This window comes from Canis aureus, chromosome 1 (genome assembly GCF_053574225.1).
Source record: "Canis aureus isolate CA01 chromosome 1, VMU_Caureus_v.1.0, whole genome shotgun sequence".
Lineage (NCBI taxonomy): Eukaryota > Metazoa > Chordata > Mammalia > Carnivora > Canidae > Canis > Canis aureus.
In genome coordinates, this window is record NC_135611.1 from 69,685,191 (window position 1) to 69,700,879 (window position 15,689).

At 45.9% G+C, this 15,689-nt stretch overlaps 1 protein-coding gene across 25 annotated transcripts in view; it reads right to left on the reverse strand.

Moving 5' to 3' along the window:
• Positions 1-15,689, reverse strand: part of EPB41L2 (erythrocyte membrane protein band 4.1 like 2) — a 192,536-nt gene that overhangs the window by 34,110 nt on the left and 142,737 nt on the right. For all 25 annotated transcript variants that reach the window (XR_013382913.1, XM_077902897.1, XM_077902919.1 and 22 more), the window contains 5 exons: positions 14,988-15,075; positions 12,794-12,946; positions 12,153-12,250; positions 6,150-6,322; positions 508-677 (listed from right to left, as the gene is read on the reverse strand). Coding sequence is in view for 24 of the 25 variants with exons in the window: in XM_077902897.1 (XP_077759023.1) it covers positions 508-677; positions 6,150-6,322; positions 12,153-12,250; positions 12,794-12,946; positions 14,988-15,075 (682 nt within the window). In the remaining variant the exon portion in view is untranslated. The remainder of the gene's footprint in view (positions 1-507; positions 678-6,149; positions 6,323-12,152; positions 12,251-12,793; positions 12,947-14,987; positions 15,076-15,689) is intronic.

The window sequence follows — 15,689 nt, forward strand, 5'->3', positions numbered from 1 at the left end:
GAGCTAATAAGCAACACACCATCTTCTCATTCACTATTCACAAAACAATCAGGCTTTGCTTAAGAATTTCCTCATCAGTTAGAGCTTAATGAAAAATAACATTTTTCATGAAGACCATATTTGTTCATGTCAAAAAGAATTCAAGACAACGTTATTAAAATACTCAAGACAAGCTACAGTTTAAAATTTACTTGTAACCAATATAAATTTTGAAACACCACAGCTCTTATAATATAGAGATTTAACTAAAAAAAAGAATGATTTTGAAGACAGTCAAAAATGTCCAGCCACTAAATTACTTGTCTGCGTTAATATAATCTACGTTGAAGTATTGTGCTTTGAACAAGAATCAGAGAACGGTTAGAGACCCCGTCCAAGCCAGTGGGAGCCTACAGCCTGGGAACCTGTATCACAAACAACAGACGCTGACGCCTGCTTAACACCACACGCAACAGCCTCTCGTCTAAGGACACATTGAAAATCAGGTTTTCTGCTAGTTTACCATACCTTTCCTTCAACGAATTGCACGTGAGGGGCTTTGGCCGGGCTTCGGAGGTCCCTGGTGCCATCCCCATCCTGCACGGCGGCAGCGCTGCCCACCCCGGGGCCGGCGGGCAGCTCCCCAGCAGCACCGGGAAGGTCCTTCACGAGGCCTGGTTCCACGACGCCCAGGGGAGCTAGGAGAGAAGGGCACTCGGGTGACGGGGGCTCGTGTCCTGCCCACCAGGGGGACGGCAGCAGGCGGCCCGACGGGAGGCCCGACAGAGCGCCCTAGAGCTCAGAAGACCACCCCAGCTCCTTCTCGCACTTTCACCGGGTTCTGAAGACATTCTGAGCTTTCACCTGTGGGCTATAGCCCTCGGAAGGCGAGGCTGCGCTCGGGCCTGGCCAGCAGGAGGAGCCCCGAGACCGGCCCGGAGCCGCAGCCCGCCCCCCCCCCCCCCCCCACGGGAGCCTACCTCCGCTTAAGCTCTCAGGTTTTCCATAAAGGAGCCTCTCAGCTGATTACCATTCAGAATTGTGACAGGACCATAAAAGTAGATTTTTAAAAAAATATTTATTCATTTACTCAAGAGAGAAGGAGGCAGAGACCCAGGCCAGGGAGAGGCAGGCTCCCTGCAGGGGGCCAAGGCGGGACTCAACCCGGGACCCGGGGTCACGGCCTGGGCCGGAGGCAGGGGCTCCACGCCGAGCCCCCGGGGGCCCTAAAGTCGATTTTACGGAGTAAACTGTACGTTTCCTAGTTCTCAGCTTTCGGACCTGGTCGGTGCGTCGGCGCCACCTGCTGTGCATCGAGCACACGCTCCGTCCTGCCTCCTGCCCTGTGGCACACGCATGGGCCACATGCGCAGAGCACACACACAGGGCCCACGCGCAGGGCACACACGCACGGCCACATGTGCAGGGCACACGCAGGAGCACACACGCAAGGGCACACGCACAGGGCATGCACAGGGCACATGCAGGGCCACAGGCAGGGCCGCACGTGCAGGGCACGTGCGCAGGGCCACACATGCAAGGGCACACATGCAGGGCCACATGCACCGGCCACACCCGCAGGAGCACACATGTAAGGACACATGTGCAGGGGGCACACACACACGCCACACGTGCAGAGCCACACACGCAAGGGCACACGCACAGGGCACATGCACCGGCCATACGCTCAGGGGCACACACGCAGGGCACACTAGGGCACATGCACAGGGGCCATAGGCACCGGCCGCACACGCACAGGGCACACATGAAGGGACACACGCACCTGCCACACGCTCAGAGGCACACGCAGGGCACACGTGCAGGGCACATGCACATGGGCCATAGGCACCAGCCACACATGCGCAGGGCACATGCACCGGCCACATGCAGGAGCATACATGCAAGGGCACATGCGCACACCACACACACAAGGGCAGAAGCACAGGTCCACACGCACCGGCCACACGCTCAGGGGCACACACACAGGGCCACACACACAGGGCACACGTGCAGGGCACACACGCACGGGCCACAGGCACCGGCCACACACACGCCAGGCCACACACACAGGGCACACACAGGGGCACGGGCACAAGGCACACGTGCAGGGACCGGCCTGCCGGGTGCCGGGTCCACCTGAGGCCGCATCACCTCTCAACAAATGCAGGTGGGGAAGAGTGGCGACGAGGTCGCCGTCCACCCGGGGCTTCCCCCCAAACCACACCCACTGAGGCGACTGCACCTGCGTGCAAAGTGCCTGCCCGGCAGGTGAGGTCCGCAGGTCTCCAGGCCACCTGGAGCAGGGACATGCAGGCCTTTGGGCAGCCAGCGCTGGGGGGCGGGGTGTGGGGAGGGGGATGGGAAGGGGGATGGGGAGGGGTCAGGATCCCCCAGATTGAACTGCAGAGGCTTCAACCTCATCTATTACACAGAAAACCTCTTGTCCCCTGTCCCCTCCGTGTCCCGGTCCCCTCCACATACCCTGTCCAAACCTTCCTTTACCACCAACCTTGCCTTTTTCACCAGATACCACACGGAGGTCTCTGGCCTTCATCCCTCGATGCCATCCAGTCCCACTGGATCTGAATGTAGCCAGTGCTTTCTCCTCTGTTTTCCCCACCCAGGTCCATTTTAAGGCCCCCACAGTCCATAAGTACTCACACTTTTGAAAACCCACACCAAAAGTCACAAAATGAACTCCCATCTTACATGAAGTATAATTATTTTCCAGAGTGTTTTTCTTTTATTTTTTAACTTTTGAGATTTTAATAATTTTCCCTGGAAAATCTAGGACTATGAGTAACTCCTACAATTATGATTTCAAAGCACCCATTACACATGCTCAAATTAGAGCAAAATGGGAAATCTGACCTAGAAATGGCTTTAGATGTAAGGGTATCGAAATGTTAACGAACATCAAATTTAAAGTTCTAAAATAAAGTTGACAAAATAATCCTTTGTTTTGCATGCTTTAAATACTTTACTTTCCCTCTGTGTGTGTGTGGGGGCGGGGGCAGGTTGTTTGGTTTTTGGTTTTTGCATTTTGAAGCAAATAACCTTTTTTTAGGTCTTGAGCACTTCCAGAGCCCTGAGAAGCCCAGAGGCCCCAGGCACTGAGCTTATGGTGCGAACGGCTAAGTGGCCTAGTATCATCCAAGGCAAGGTCACCATTACTGTCACCTGCAGTATTCCTACCCAGTCCGCCTGCTTCCTGTCTAGTCCTATCGATCATTCTCAACATTGCATCAAATGATTTTTTTAAAACAGCAATATCGTGCATTTACATACTTGCATAAGTGTGCACGTGTGTGTAACACATTCCATAGCACTAGAATAATCATCGTATTTCTTTCTCCTGGGCTGCAAGGGCTGCATGACCTGGCCCCAGCCCCTCTTCTCCCCATATGTGCAAAGCCTTCTTTCTGTTCCTGGACTGTATCAAGCTCTCGCTAATCCTATAACCTGCAGACCTGCTGCTCCTGCTACCTGAAATGCTCTACTCACGGCTAGCTCCTCCTCATCCTTCAAGTCCCAACCAAAATGCCTCTTCCCCAGATGGGCTTTCCTTCTCCCACAGCCCGATCGAAGGTCCCTGCGTATTACATACTCCATTTTCAGGAAATCATCACGATCTCCCCTACTGGCAAATGCATCTTGGCTGTTCTCTTAAATGACTGACTTGCCTCCTTTTTGATTTGATTTTCCAATCTCAGAATCACCCTGCTCTAAAAAAGACTTCTAGACTGATTTTTATTTTAGGTATCACATTGATTTTTAGGTTGCAGGCAAGCACTGGAAGATTGATTTCAATTTGTCAAACCTTAAAGTAAGGAATATTTATGGATGTAAATTAGCCTAACCTAAATAAGGACAAGAAAATGCAACACATGTCAACAACAACAACCAAAAGGTATCCTGATGGGGAGTGGTGGTGAAAGTCAAGTTCAGTACCAGGTTACAACCTCGCTTTGCTCCGGGACGGAAAAACTATGAGCCCTAACCAAATAGTTCACTGGCTGTCTGGTCATGTATTGGCACGAAAAGCCTTCTATTTTTCACAATAACACAATAATCCTTTTGATGACTTGCCCATCTGATGAATTACAGCGTCCAAAACACAAAAGGAAAAATAATGGATCACTGTGCCATGTTTGTTGCTTTTGCTTGTAAAAATCATTGTTTCAGATACAGACCCTCTGCACTAACTGCTCACACAAGATGGTGGGTTTCCTCGAGCAGTGTTTATATATGTCAAAAGGACAGGACTTTACCGCTCTTTCTAAACTCTAGAATTTGCCATGTAGGAGTTACAGAGCCTCAGAGTTTAAAACAGGCTGAAACAGACCGTTTCCCAGAAAGGGGAATGACTTCTCTCGGGGCGTTAGCCAACAGTGAGTACAGTTATTCAGCACATACATAAACTCCCGTGGTAAGGGGTAAGGCTTGTGAAATATTTCCATGAGTGGGCAGGGCACATGGTTCACATTCACTGGAAAAAAGTGCTCAGTTGTTGATGAGCCAGATACACTGGCAGTTATCAGGCATTAAAAATCCACTACGTTACCATTTACGTTACCGCATTTGGAAATGTGGACATTTATTTGAACCACATTGTAGGATCCCCTTGTACATATGTCCCCTCAAAACTATACGGAAGATTCTCCAGAATCAAGATTTAACCACTATATATAAAAAATGCCCACCAATGAATCCCTGCAACTATCTTTGTGCGTCTGCCTGGATGACTTTTCCAAGTTTATTCTGGGAAAAATCGAGTGTCAAGCCTTCATTAATGAGGGAGCATCTATAGCATCAGACCCGTAAACACAGAGACCTGACGGCTGCCAGAGAGAAATGGGGCAGTGGATGGGCAAAGGGCAATAGGAGACACAGGTCTCAAGAAGTCATGGTGATAAAAGGTACAGAATAGAAAACACAGTCCATGACACTGTATTGTAATAGTGTTGTACGGTGATGGATGGAAGCTTCACTTGTGGGGAGCACAGCGTAACGTATGCAGAAGCCGAATCACTATGTTGTACCCTTGGAGGTAACATAACACTGTTAGATCAACTATACTCAAAAACTCGTGTGTGTGTGTGTGTGTGTGTGTATAAACATATAGAAAGAGTTTTCAGTATATGAGAAAGAGCATGTTTATCTATTAGCATATCTGTTTCGGCTACTTAAAATAGAAGTTGCTTTAGTTCATATTTCAGAAAAATGTCAGAAAAGAAAGTTTTCAATGATCAATAGTAGTGAAACAAATTTTTAGATCTGTTATTGCTAATTCTGTATATGTTTTGAGATTAATCAACCAAAAAATGTTGGAAAATTACTTCCGAGAGAAAGTCATTCACGTCAATTACCTTCTTCTAGGCAGAAAGTAAAATGAAGTCCCTTATAAAGCATTCTACTATAAAATTAACTTTAGCTCCTTTACAGAAAACCTGCTATTAACCGAAAATTAGGGTAATAAGATACACATAGAGGGGAAGGAACCCAAATTTATTTCCATATGTAAAATATATAAAACTACAAATAGGTAGCTAATTAGAATTCTAATAAAATAATACACAAATATATACATTTATCTTCCTCCTCTTCCTCCCACCACCTTGGCTGACCGAACTAATGAACTAATGATTACACTGTATTTCCTTTCTTTTTGTTAAAGCACTACATTGAAACTAATCCTTGGAAGTTGTGGATGGGTTCTCTCATATGCTACGAAGTTTGGTAAGCTTCAGTGAGTTTTTAAACTCATAAAATTAAGACGTTTTAAGTTCCGTTCAATAAAGGTTCTTGTATTATCATGCCAAAACTCTTAGAATTCCACTTTTGCCAGTAATTAACAAGTTCAAGAAATTAAGACGCATAAAATACGTCACAAGTCAGATCAGTAACAATGTTTGTCCAACATTTTATCCATGAGAATTCCTAATATTTGTGTGCACTGACAGTACAAAGAAAATTTAGATTCAGAATGACAGCTTCAAAACATCATAAAACTTTTCTTGTGAGTAGAAGAAATACCACTTTATTTACTCAAGAAAAATAGCTATCCCTCTAGGATATTTCTGAGAATCTCATTAGCTAGATCAACACTTTCTGATCCCACTGGATTAGAGAAAGATTAAAGGAATCCAAACTATCATAAATGTGTTTACCTCCATCCAGACTCCTGGAGACCCGCTTACTGGAGGTACGCTCAAAGTGTGGCGCTGGCCTGTCAATGAGGGTGCTTGCCTGGCGGGTCTGGGCTTGGGTGCGGCCGCTGTAGCGGAACTTGGACCCCAAGGTCAGGAACTTGGCCTTTGGTGGCTGCTCTGGAGACACAAGCCTGTAGGGAGAAACAAAGAAATGAAATAGGAGCCTTTATGAGTTTTCTTTTTTAAAAAAAAATGTTGAAACTTTATATTTTAATATCCCATTTTACTAAGTAAGATTACTCAATTTAAAGAGCAAAGGGCTTCCTAAACTTTCTAATGAAAAAGAACATTTATAAACCCTCCTACATACAGAGCTTTAGGATAGTGATAAGATGACTAAATCCACATTCATGTATTCACGAGTAATACGTTCTTCTCAACCTGAGCAAAAGAGCAGCTGTTCTCAGTGTATATCAAAGGCTATTTATTTGTATTAGCTTAAATCCTTTCTATAAACACATATGTCTGAATTCTTGCTCCCAGCTCTGAGTGCCAAGTAGCAATCCATTACCATTAGTAATTCTCAATACTTATGTCTATTCCTCCTGGGAAAGGACATCCAACTCAGGAATCCCATTCCATCAAGGGATGCTTTCCCATGAAGAACACGGCACACAGTAGATCTGCAGAGATGAAGAACAGCCTTTCTTGCCAGCACAATTCCAGTGCTTAAGCCCGGGGTTTGTAATAAATGAAGGCAAACTTTCTTGATGTCAAATACTTCCAGACTTATGCAAAAGTATGTTTTTGGTAAGTAAGCCAATCTCGTCTGGCATACAACTGGAATTGTCTCACTTCCATTGTCTAATCACGAGTTGGCCAAATGTCTTAACAAAAAATGATAAACTTGGAGCTCTTATAGCTTTTATTAAATAAGACAGCTGTAGTTGACAATTCCAGAATATAAGCTCCAACAAAATTTTTCCTTTCATTCCCAAGGAGTGATTTCTTAAAGAGTTCGTTACCATTTCAAGTAATTTTAGACCTTCTGCTCAGTTTTTTTTTGTTTTGTTTTGTTTTTTTTTTTAGAAACTGTCTTCTGTTTAAAGACAACAAAGAGTTTCAAGTCGAGTTAAAGCTACTTGTGATAGTGCAACAGGCAATCCTCCATGAATTCTCAAGGATATTCACCCAGAAAAACGATGTATTGAGATTAAACCAGTGAAAGAAAAACCAATACTCTCTGGCCTTCATGGTGGTGATCTATTCATGTAAGGTAGCAGGCAAGTTTCTTGAAAACTTCCATTTTCTGCCAAAAGACTTTCAAAGGAAACACAGATGCTGCTGCTGAGAAAAATCTACTCTGATCATGGCCAGTGCCTCAATTTGCACTTTGGGAAAAGCTGTATATTCTTAAATTAGAATTCTGGAATACTAGAAATTTGGCCAGAACAGAATTCTTATTTGTGCTCTGATTTATTTTTTTTCAAACAGTTGGGGAAACTAAGGCACCAGAAAGACTGAATATTTCAGCATCCAGATCATGAATAAGAAAGGCAGGGTGAGAAACGTGGTCATTTAGCAAGCACTCCCCCTCGAATTGACTATGACAGGCTTTCCCTACCTAGGGAAAAGAGGATTTTAGGATTGTAGAGAGGATCTAACAATGCTCTGTAAGAAAGCAGTGATCTATAGAAGAGAAAGGGTCACTGGCAGGCTCATCACTTCAATAATAAAGAAACGTTCATTCTTGGGGCACCTGGGTGGCTCAGTCAGTTAACGTCCGACTCTTCGTTTCAGCTCACGTTGTGATCTCAGGGTTGTGAGATCGAGCCCCACATTAGGCTCTGCACTGAGCATGGAGTCTGCTTAATATTCTCTCTCTCCCATTCTTTCTCCCCTTCCTCTCAAAAAAAAAAAAAAATCATTCTTGGAAAGCAAGTTAGCTAAATCACATATATCTTTATCATGTATTCATGCAGTATACTCTATACTTAATGGGATATAAACCAGCGGAAAAAAGTATGTCTAAATATACCTCAAAGGGGAATAAGCATTGGTGACCCCAAAGAAACTACCCCAACCCCCAAAATTGTTAAACTAAAGACAACAAGTGTTGGCAAGGAAGTGGAGAAACTAGGACTCTTGCACACTGCTGGTGGGAACGCACCGTGGTGCAGAAGTTATGGAAAACAGTAGAGAGGTTCCTCAAAATATTAAACAGAATGGCCACACAATCCAACAGCCCCACTTCTGGATATTTATAAAAAAAATAATAATAAAATAAAAATAAAAGTAAATAAATAAATAAAAACCCTGAAACCAGGATCTTGAAGAGAAATCATTAGCACTCCCATGTTCATGGCAGCACTACTCACAATAGTGGAGATGTGGAGACATAAACATGCACTGAGAGATGGATGGATAGAGAAGATGCGGTATATGCACCGAGCAGACTCACGAGGAGAATTCTGTAATAATGACAACATGGATGGACGTTGAGGACATCACGCGGAGTGAAATGAGCCAGACACAGAAGGACACGTGATTCCATTTGTATAAGGAAGCAGAACGGTCAAATTCATGGATTCAGAGACTGGAATGGTGGCTCCAGAGGCCGGCAGGAGAGGGAAATGGGGAGCTATTAGTCACTGGGCATAAAGCCTCAGTGAGGATGAAGCTCTGGCGTTCGGCTGTACAACACACACCTATGGTCAACAGCATCTCATACAGATGAAGTCTAAGAGGACAAACCACACATTATCTCACCCAATGAAGTATACTTATTCAAAAACAAAATAAAAGATGGAAAAGTAAAGAGAAGAGTGAGGTTGGGGAATCTGGCATCCATCTGTAGGTTCACCTTCATTGGCTTCATCTCTCGAAGGCCGGGTCTTCCTAGACCGACCAGCTTCCCATGAGGATTTACTGGTAGCTCCCATTTCCAGTCCCATTAACTGTGGGCCTAGGGATGTTTTCAAATCCTAACCATGAAACCCTTAAACTAGAAACAGGATGATACCTGTTTGTGGGAATTATTAAAAATATTTGAAGAATTTTCTCTTTTTTTAAAAAAAATTGAACTCATGAAGAAAGAAGATTGAGAAGTTTCAGTCTTCAGAAAATAATTTTAAACTTAAGAAAACTTAGTGATTGCTGACTTTCTGGTTATTAGTTTATCTTCTATAACCTCACATGGATCTGTGCTAGGTCCCAAATACAGCAGGTGCTCAATACAGGCCAGATTATCAGAAAGAATCCCACTGTCAAAGTTTCCTTGAGGGCACTTGAATTTAAGTAGCCAGAAAACCCAAAGACATGTCCACCTATCCATTTCTCAGAATTCTCCTCCTTACTATTACGTAATCACAGCTTCGAAGTTCATTCTCTTACGTTGGGATTTTAGAGAAGGGAAGTTGGGCTGTAAGTTCTAGAACATCTAACACACTGAGAGAACGAGTGCTCAATATTTCAGTCTTAATTTAATAAACAAAACAATCCCAGTGCTACAAAAAGCCCTTTGCAAAATGAAGTTGTTGGTTTTATTTTTTTTCTCCTGGTTATGAAAGCGGGCTCTCGTTTATATAGACTGGGATATGTGACCAGCTAAACACCTAAGTCCAAGTAAGGAGAATTCTGTACAACCGTATTTCTTTACGTCTAATTTGCTTTTAAGGTAACAGACGACTGACGGCCATTTAAATACATACCAGATTATCCACTTATGCGTTTTGTAAAAGATACTTCAAAAGTATAAAGACATGAAATACAAGGCAAGTATTTTAAAGGCATATATCCATCACAATGTGAAATTAGAAAGGGATTTTTATTTTATTTAACTTGAGATAAAATACTTCCTTGCCCAAGTGGCACAGGTGACCACACACACAAAGTGGTAGCTTGCTGATTGGTTTTCTGACAACAAAAAATTTCTTAAGTAATTAAGTTGCAATTAGAGAACACAAAATCAAAACAAAAATGGACCGATCACAGACATTAGCGTTTTCTAAAATAATATTTTTGGTGACTTGAGTCAATGGTAATGCAAATAAGTCTTCCACAAAAATGTAGGCCAGGCAACAAAATGTTTCAAGATCACTGAACAATTATTTCCTTTTGATATTACTTTTATTTACCAACCGAGGCTCTACCTTCATAAAAACAACATCAAAATCACTACAAGACCTCTATCATCTCACTCTTGGGAATTTAAAAGCTGTAAATAAGGAACTAATCATCCTAGAGTTTTAAAGGTGCGGAGCAAGATGATGTAATGATACGTCACAAAAGAAATCAACTTTTACATATTTTACTGCTTAAGAAGCACAGTGACATTTTAATTTTACAAAAATTCTATTATAAATAAAATATCATTAAAGTTTTTACACTGTGGTAAGTAAAGGAACCTTCTAAAAAAACCCCAAAAATCAGTTACTAAAGTCAATCATTACACAGTTAACAATAGAGCTCTCCCTGAAGCGGCTGATGACGCTAATTCACTTGGAATTACTCTGGATCTACAAGGTCAAGTCTAAACTGCAGTTTCATGCCAAGCTAGGGGAATGTGTTAAAGCTGGTTACATGCTGCGCCGCCACCAGAGCCGCTGCCACCGCCATCACCACCAGCACCACCACTAGCACCGCCACCTCCAGCACCACCACCACCACCACCACCAGCACCACCGCCCCACCACCAGCACCGCCGCCAGCAGCACCGCCACCTCCAGCACCAGAAAAAAGCTGTGGAGGGAGGGAGAAGGAAGCCCATCCACCATAAACACGGTCAGGAAGCATGGCTCAGTGGGTATGCTCATGGGCACCCTAAGCCACAGGGTCCGGCTCTAAATTCCATCCCCACCCATGACTGTCCACAGGACCAGGGGCAGGCTTCTTAACTTCTACATTTGGAAAGACTGAGAAACATAAAGATTACGACAATGCTGTAAAGATTAAAAGAACTCTCAGCAGGCTGACAGGCTCCATCAAACACAGTAAAGTAACAGCTCTATTATTATGTTCTTACTCGACTAATACTAGTCTGGCTGAGCGGCTATCAATCAATACAAAGTTCTGCTTCTTTAATGGCTTTAATTTTCTGAAGATATCATTTGCATCTTTTGTGATAAAATAAAGCAGAACAAAATCCAGATTTGATTCCAAGCACTGTGTGGACGAATTACGATGCCTTGCTTTAGCTACATTGCTTCCTGTCACGTGTAAGCAAAGTTACCCCAGGTTTACAGATCTAAAAGTCCTTTCGTTAACCATTACCTCAAAAGTGTGCAGGAGCAAACTGGTCTACTTTGACACTGGAGTCATGGTAGGTCAGCGAAAATGGAGAAGCCTGAGGCTTTGCAGGGCTAATAGACACTTCAGAAACGCTTGCTAGAGGAATACCAGAGGAAGGACAGCAGGGAGGTGACCGGTGTGGGCTTTGTAGTCGCAGAGCCGGGCCCTCAGCTCTGCCCAGGTGCCTGGCCCGTGACCCTTATGGGCGCCCAGCTCTCAGCCCCCTGCTCCGCGGGGTGATCAAGAAATGAGATGGCGCGATGCAAAGCAAGTGCTTACGTGCCTGACAACGGTACATGCTCAACGAATGTAGCGCTCATCATTTCTAAGATAATTATTGTTTCCGTTACCAGTACCTGACAGGGAAGCCCACTATCTACCCTGCTTTGACCTGTGTTGTTTTACTCATAAGTGGTATCCACCAGGCTTCTAGGAGGTAGTCTCACGTTGTCTTGAGGAGAAATGTCATGGCTACCAAGGGAAATGATCAACCAACAACTAATGTGCTCACTGTAACCGGGTCAGATGGATTCAAGTATGCTTTATGGGGATCCCTGGGTGGCTCAGCGGTTTAGCGCCGCCTTCAGCCCAGGGCCTGATCCTGGAGACCCGGGATCAAGTCCCACGTCGGGCTCCTTGCATGGAGCCTGCTTCTCCCTCTGCCTCTCTCTCTCTCTGTGTCACTCATGAATAAATAAAATCTTTAAAAAAATAAAAAATAAGTAAAATTACCTGTAGAAAGTATGGTGCTCCACACACACTTTCCATAGCCTTTTTGCCGCCCGATGGTTTGGCAGTTTGAATCCAATGGTGCTCTCAAATTGTTCGAGCTGGAATAAATCAACACGATAAATCAGCGTATTTCCTTAGAAGTTGATTGGAAGCTACCAAAAAACAGGCTCAGAGAATTCTGAAAGAACTTAATCCTTCTTGGTGAAAGGAAGTATTAGCAGACACAGCGTAATTATACAAAATGAATTTCCCATAGGCCGCAATGCTAGTTTCCGTGAAGAGCAAGTACAAGCACGACTCCGACCTGTGTCCGCACAACCCCTCCTACTACCTTCCTGTCGATCTCCACCACTTGTTTGACAACAAGATAACGGGCCCACCTTGTGGAGGCGCTTACTACGTTTCCATTTGGCCAAAATGTGGGGAAGGGGTCCCTCCTGCTTATTTCTTTACCTCCAGCAACATGGATATGCATGCAGTTTTATCATTAAGAACTCTGACCTTTTTTGCTTTGAAAGAATAAGGAATAGTTCATTTGTAAAATTCAGTAGGAAAAAAAAAAAACAAATACAGCTAGCCCATGGCCGTGAGAACAGTGACCCACGCTGTCTGGATACTCCCGCCCGCCCGACAGTGCTTACCTCTGCGGGCCTGACTTTAATGTAGAAGTTACTGCGCTTATAGGAGATTTTCAAGATTTTCGGCCAAGCAAAGCGATTGATTCTCAGTCTGTCTTTGTAAATGAGGAGCCCGTTGGCGCACACCCCCAGCTTGATGTCCACGCCTTCTGAGTCCTGCCAAGCAGAGGCCATTTGATGGGGGTTAGAGCTGCAGTCGCACGGGCCAGGACGCTCATTACCCCCCCTCCCCCCAACCAGGACCGGGACCCCTGATTCTGCAGGTTGGTATTTAAATCTCCGCGACAGCGCCCAGGGCAGTAGGAACAGCAGGACACGCGATGCCTTCCGGGATCAAATCTGCTTGGCCAACGAGGTACAGCCCTGGCCACAGGGCACAGTATTCTCCACAAGGCGGGACCTGAATGTTCCTGAGCCCGCCGGCCCGGGCCTCGGGCTCCGCAACCCCCGACAAGGTGCCCCCACTCGGGAGCCGGGGCTGGGGCGTGTCCCTGTTACCACGAGGGCTCCTCCTCATGCCCACAGCTCTCGGGGGTCCCCTGTGGCCTGTCCTACCAGGAGGCGGCACGCAAGCACCTGCAGCTGAGCCTCTGTGTTGGCTCCGGGGTCACCCCACGGTCCCCACTCATCAGGGACCACAGTCCTGCGGCGTCGGGCTCCCTGCCCAGCACACATCAGCACCCCCTGCCCACCCAGGCCTGCTCCTGCTCTCCCTCTCTCTCTCAAAAAAACAACTTTCAATTAAAAAAAAAAAATCTTATTTAAATATAATTGAGACAATGGAAGATGTACGAGGGCACAAACTTCAAACTCCACCAAAAACTCGTCTGAATTGGCCCAGACCTCCTTTTTGACGAGCTTTGAATACCTTCCTCATCGTGAGCAAAAAACCCCCAAGCCCCGCAAACCCTACTGAAAAAACCGCATCAGAGTTCAAGCACTCGGAGGTGGAGTTTTTTTTAAAGGAAATAAGAAAATGTTTCAAAATAGCAATCGTGCCTACTTTGCATAAAGAGATTTCAGTGTTTTTACCCCTTCTGTTTGCTTCTATTTTCTGTAACGTGTATATAGATCACTTGTGTAACCAGGAAAAACAGTTAAGGGATAAAGAGCCACTGGGGGGGAAGTGCTCTGCAAACACCAAGTCCTATCAACAGCTGAGCAGGAGTAATGAGCCCTTCGGGTGGGGCCTCTCCGAGAGAAATCACAGGATCACACAAGCAGAGGTTCCTGGGCTGCATCTAGGGACCCACAGGGTCTTTTAAAAACCAGGCAGCTAGGCAGCCCGGGGGGCTCAGCGGTTTAGCATCTGCCTTAGGCCCAGGTTGTGATCCTAGAGACCCTGGATCGAGTCCCGCATCGGGCCTCCGCATGGAGCCTGCGTCTCCCTCTGCCTGTGTCTCTGTCTCTCTGTGTCTCTCACAAATAAATAAAATCTTAAAAAAATAATAAAATAAAAAAATATAAACCAGGCAGCCGTTGGTTGCCTCCACGTGCAGGCTGTGGATACGGTTTTCAAGACCAAATCCGCCTTTCTCCTTGCTGCTGCTCTGCTCCCGGACTCTCCCCGGCTCTGCGATCGATCGCTGGAACCAGGGTCACGGAGCCTGTGATGCTTACGAGAGGCACTTCCCAACCCAATCCTTCCATCGCCCGGCTCGTCATTACAGCTCCTGTCCCTTCTCCAAGGCTCCGTGCTGCAGCCCCGGGGCCCGGCCCGTCTCCTGCATCTCAGCAAGTACAGAAGGGACCTGTGGCGAAGGGCCTGACCCTTGGGCTCCTTCGTAAGCCACAAGAGGTCTGCAGAGGAATTACATCCATACGGCTTTTGCCCTCACGGTTGCCAGGATCTGCTCTTCTCTCCCCCAAGACGGAAGCAGAGAGGGGCTGGGGCGAGGCAGCACTGACACAGCAGAAGCCGGGATGCAGCATAAACCAGGACGGGGGTGGAGACGGCAGGCATTGGAGTCTTAGGATAAGCATGTGTGGCAAGGGCACCAACCGAAAAGAGGTAGGGTTGGAATGAGTGGTCCTTCGCACCAGCATAAACCCCACTATGAGCAGAGGGGGACGGCCCTTTCCTAGGGTGAGCCGGGCCACTCTAAGCCCCAGAGCCACTGGGACTCCCGGGGCCACTCCTCCCAGAACGTTCGCCGGCAGATGGGCAAGACGCTGCTTGGCGCAGCCTGGACGGTACCTTGGCATGATGCAGGTCGACACCGTACATGGAGAGCCTCTTGGCATTTTCTAGGAACTGAGAATCAGCTTGTGCTGGAGATAAGCCCCTGGGAATCAAAACAGACAAGATCATCTCATCGGCAGATGGATAACAGATGTGGTCAATACGGGAAAGGAGCACGAGCTCAGGATTCAGGGCGGAGGCGGCAACCCTGAAAAACCTGCAAACAAGCAGGGAACGGGCCAGAAGGCTCACCTCTGCACCTCAGGCGGTTTTCCTCCCAAGATAAAAAGGGTAAAGGGTAGAGATTGAGGTTATTTGAGAAAACTGCTTTCATTTTTTTTTCCTCACTCACCGGGGAAATGGGTGCAACATCAATTATCTGAGAATAAAAGTGATCTCATCTTTCTGAAAAAAGGCAAATTCTTACTTCCTACTCCTTCATTTTATTCAGCTAGGATTGATCCTAATACGGCCCGGAAGTACTTGTATCTGGTGTCACAGCTACGGGAGTTGACGCGTTCCACATCCCGTAACTGGAATCCTCTCTATCCCGTCTCTAGTCTCAGCCCCACGGAGTCTCAGCCCACAGAGCAGGACCCTGTAGCCCACATGGCATTTCGACACCTGCTACTTCAAATCCGAATTCTACAATAAATACCTATTGAGCAGAATTGGAACAAAGTTAATAAGAATCACTGCCCTTCTTTCTTACGGACA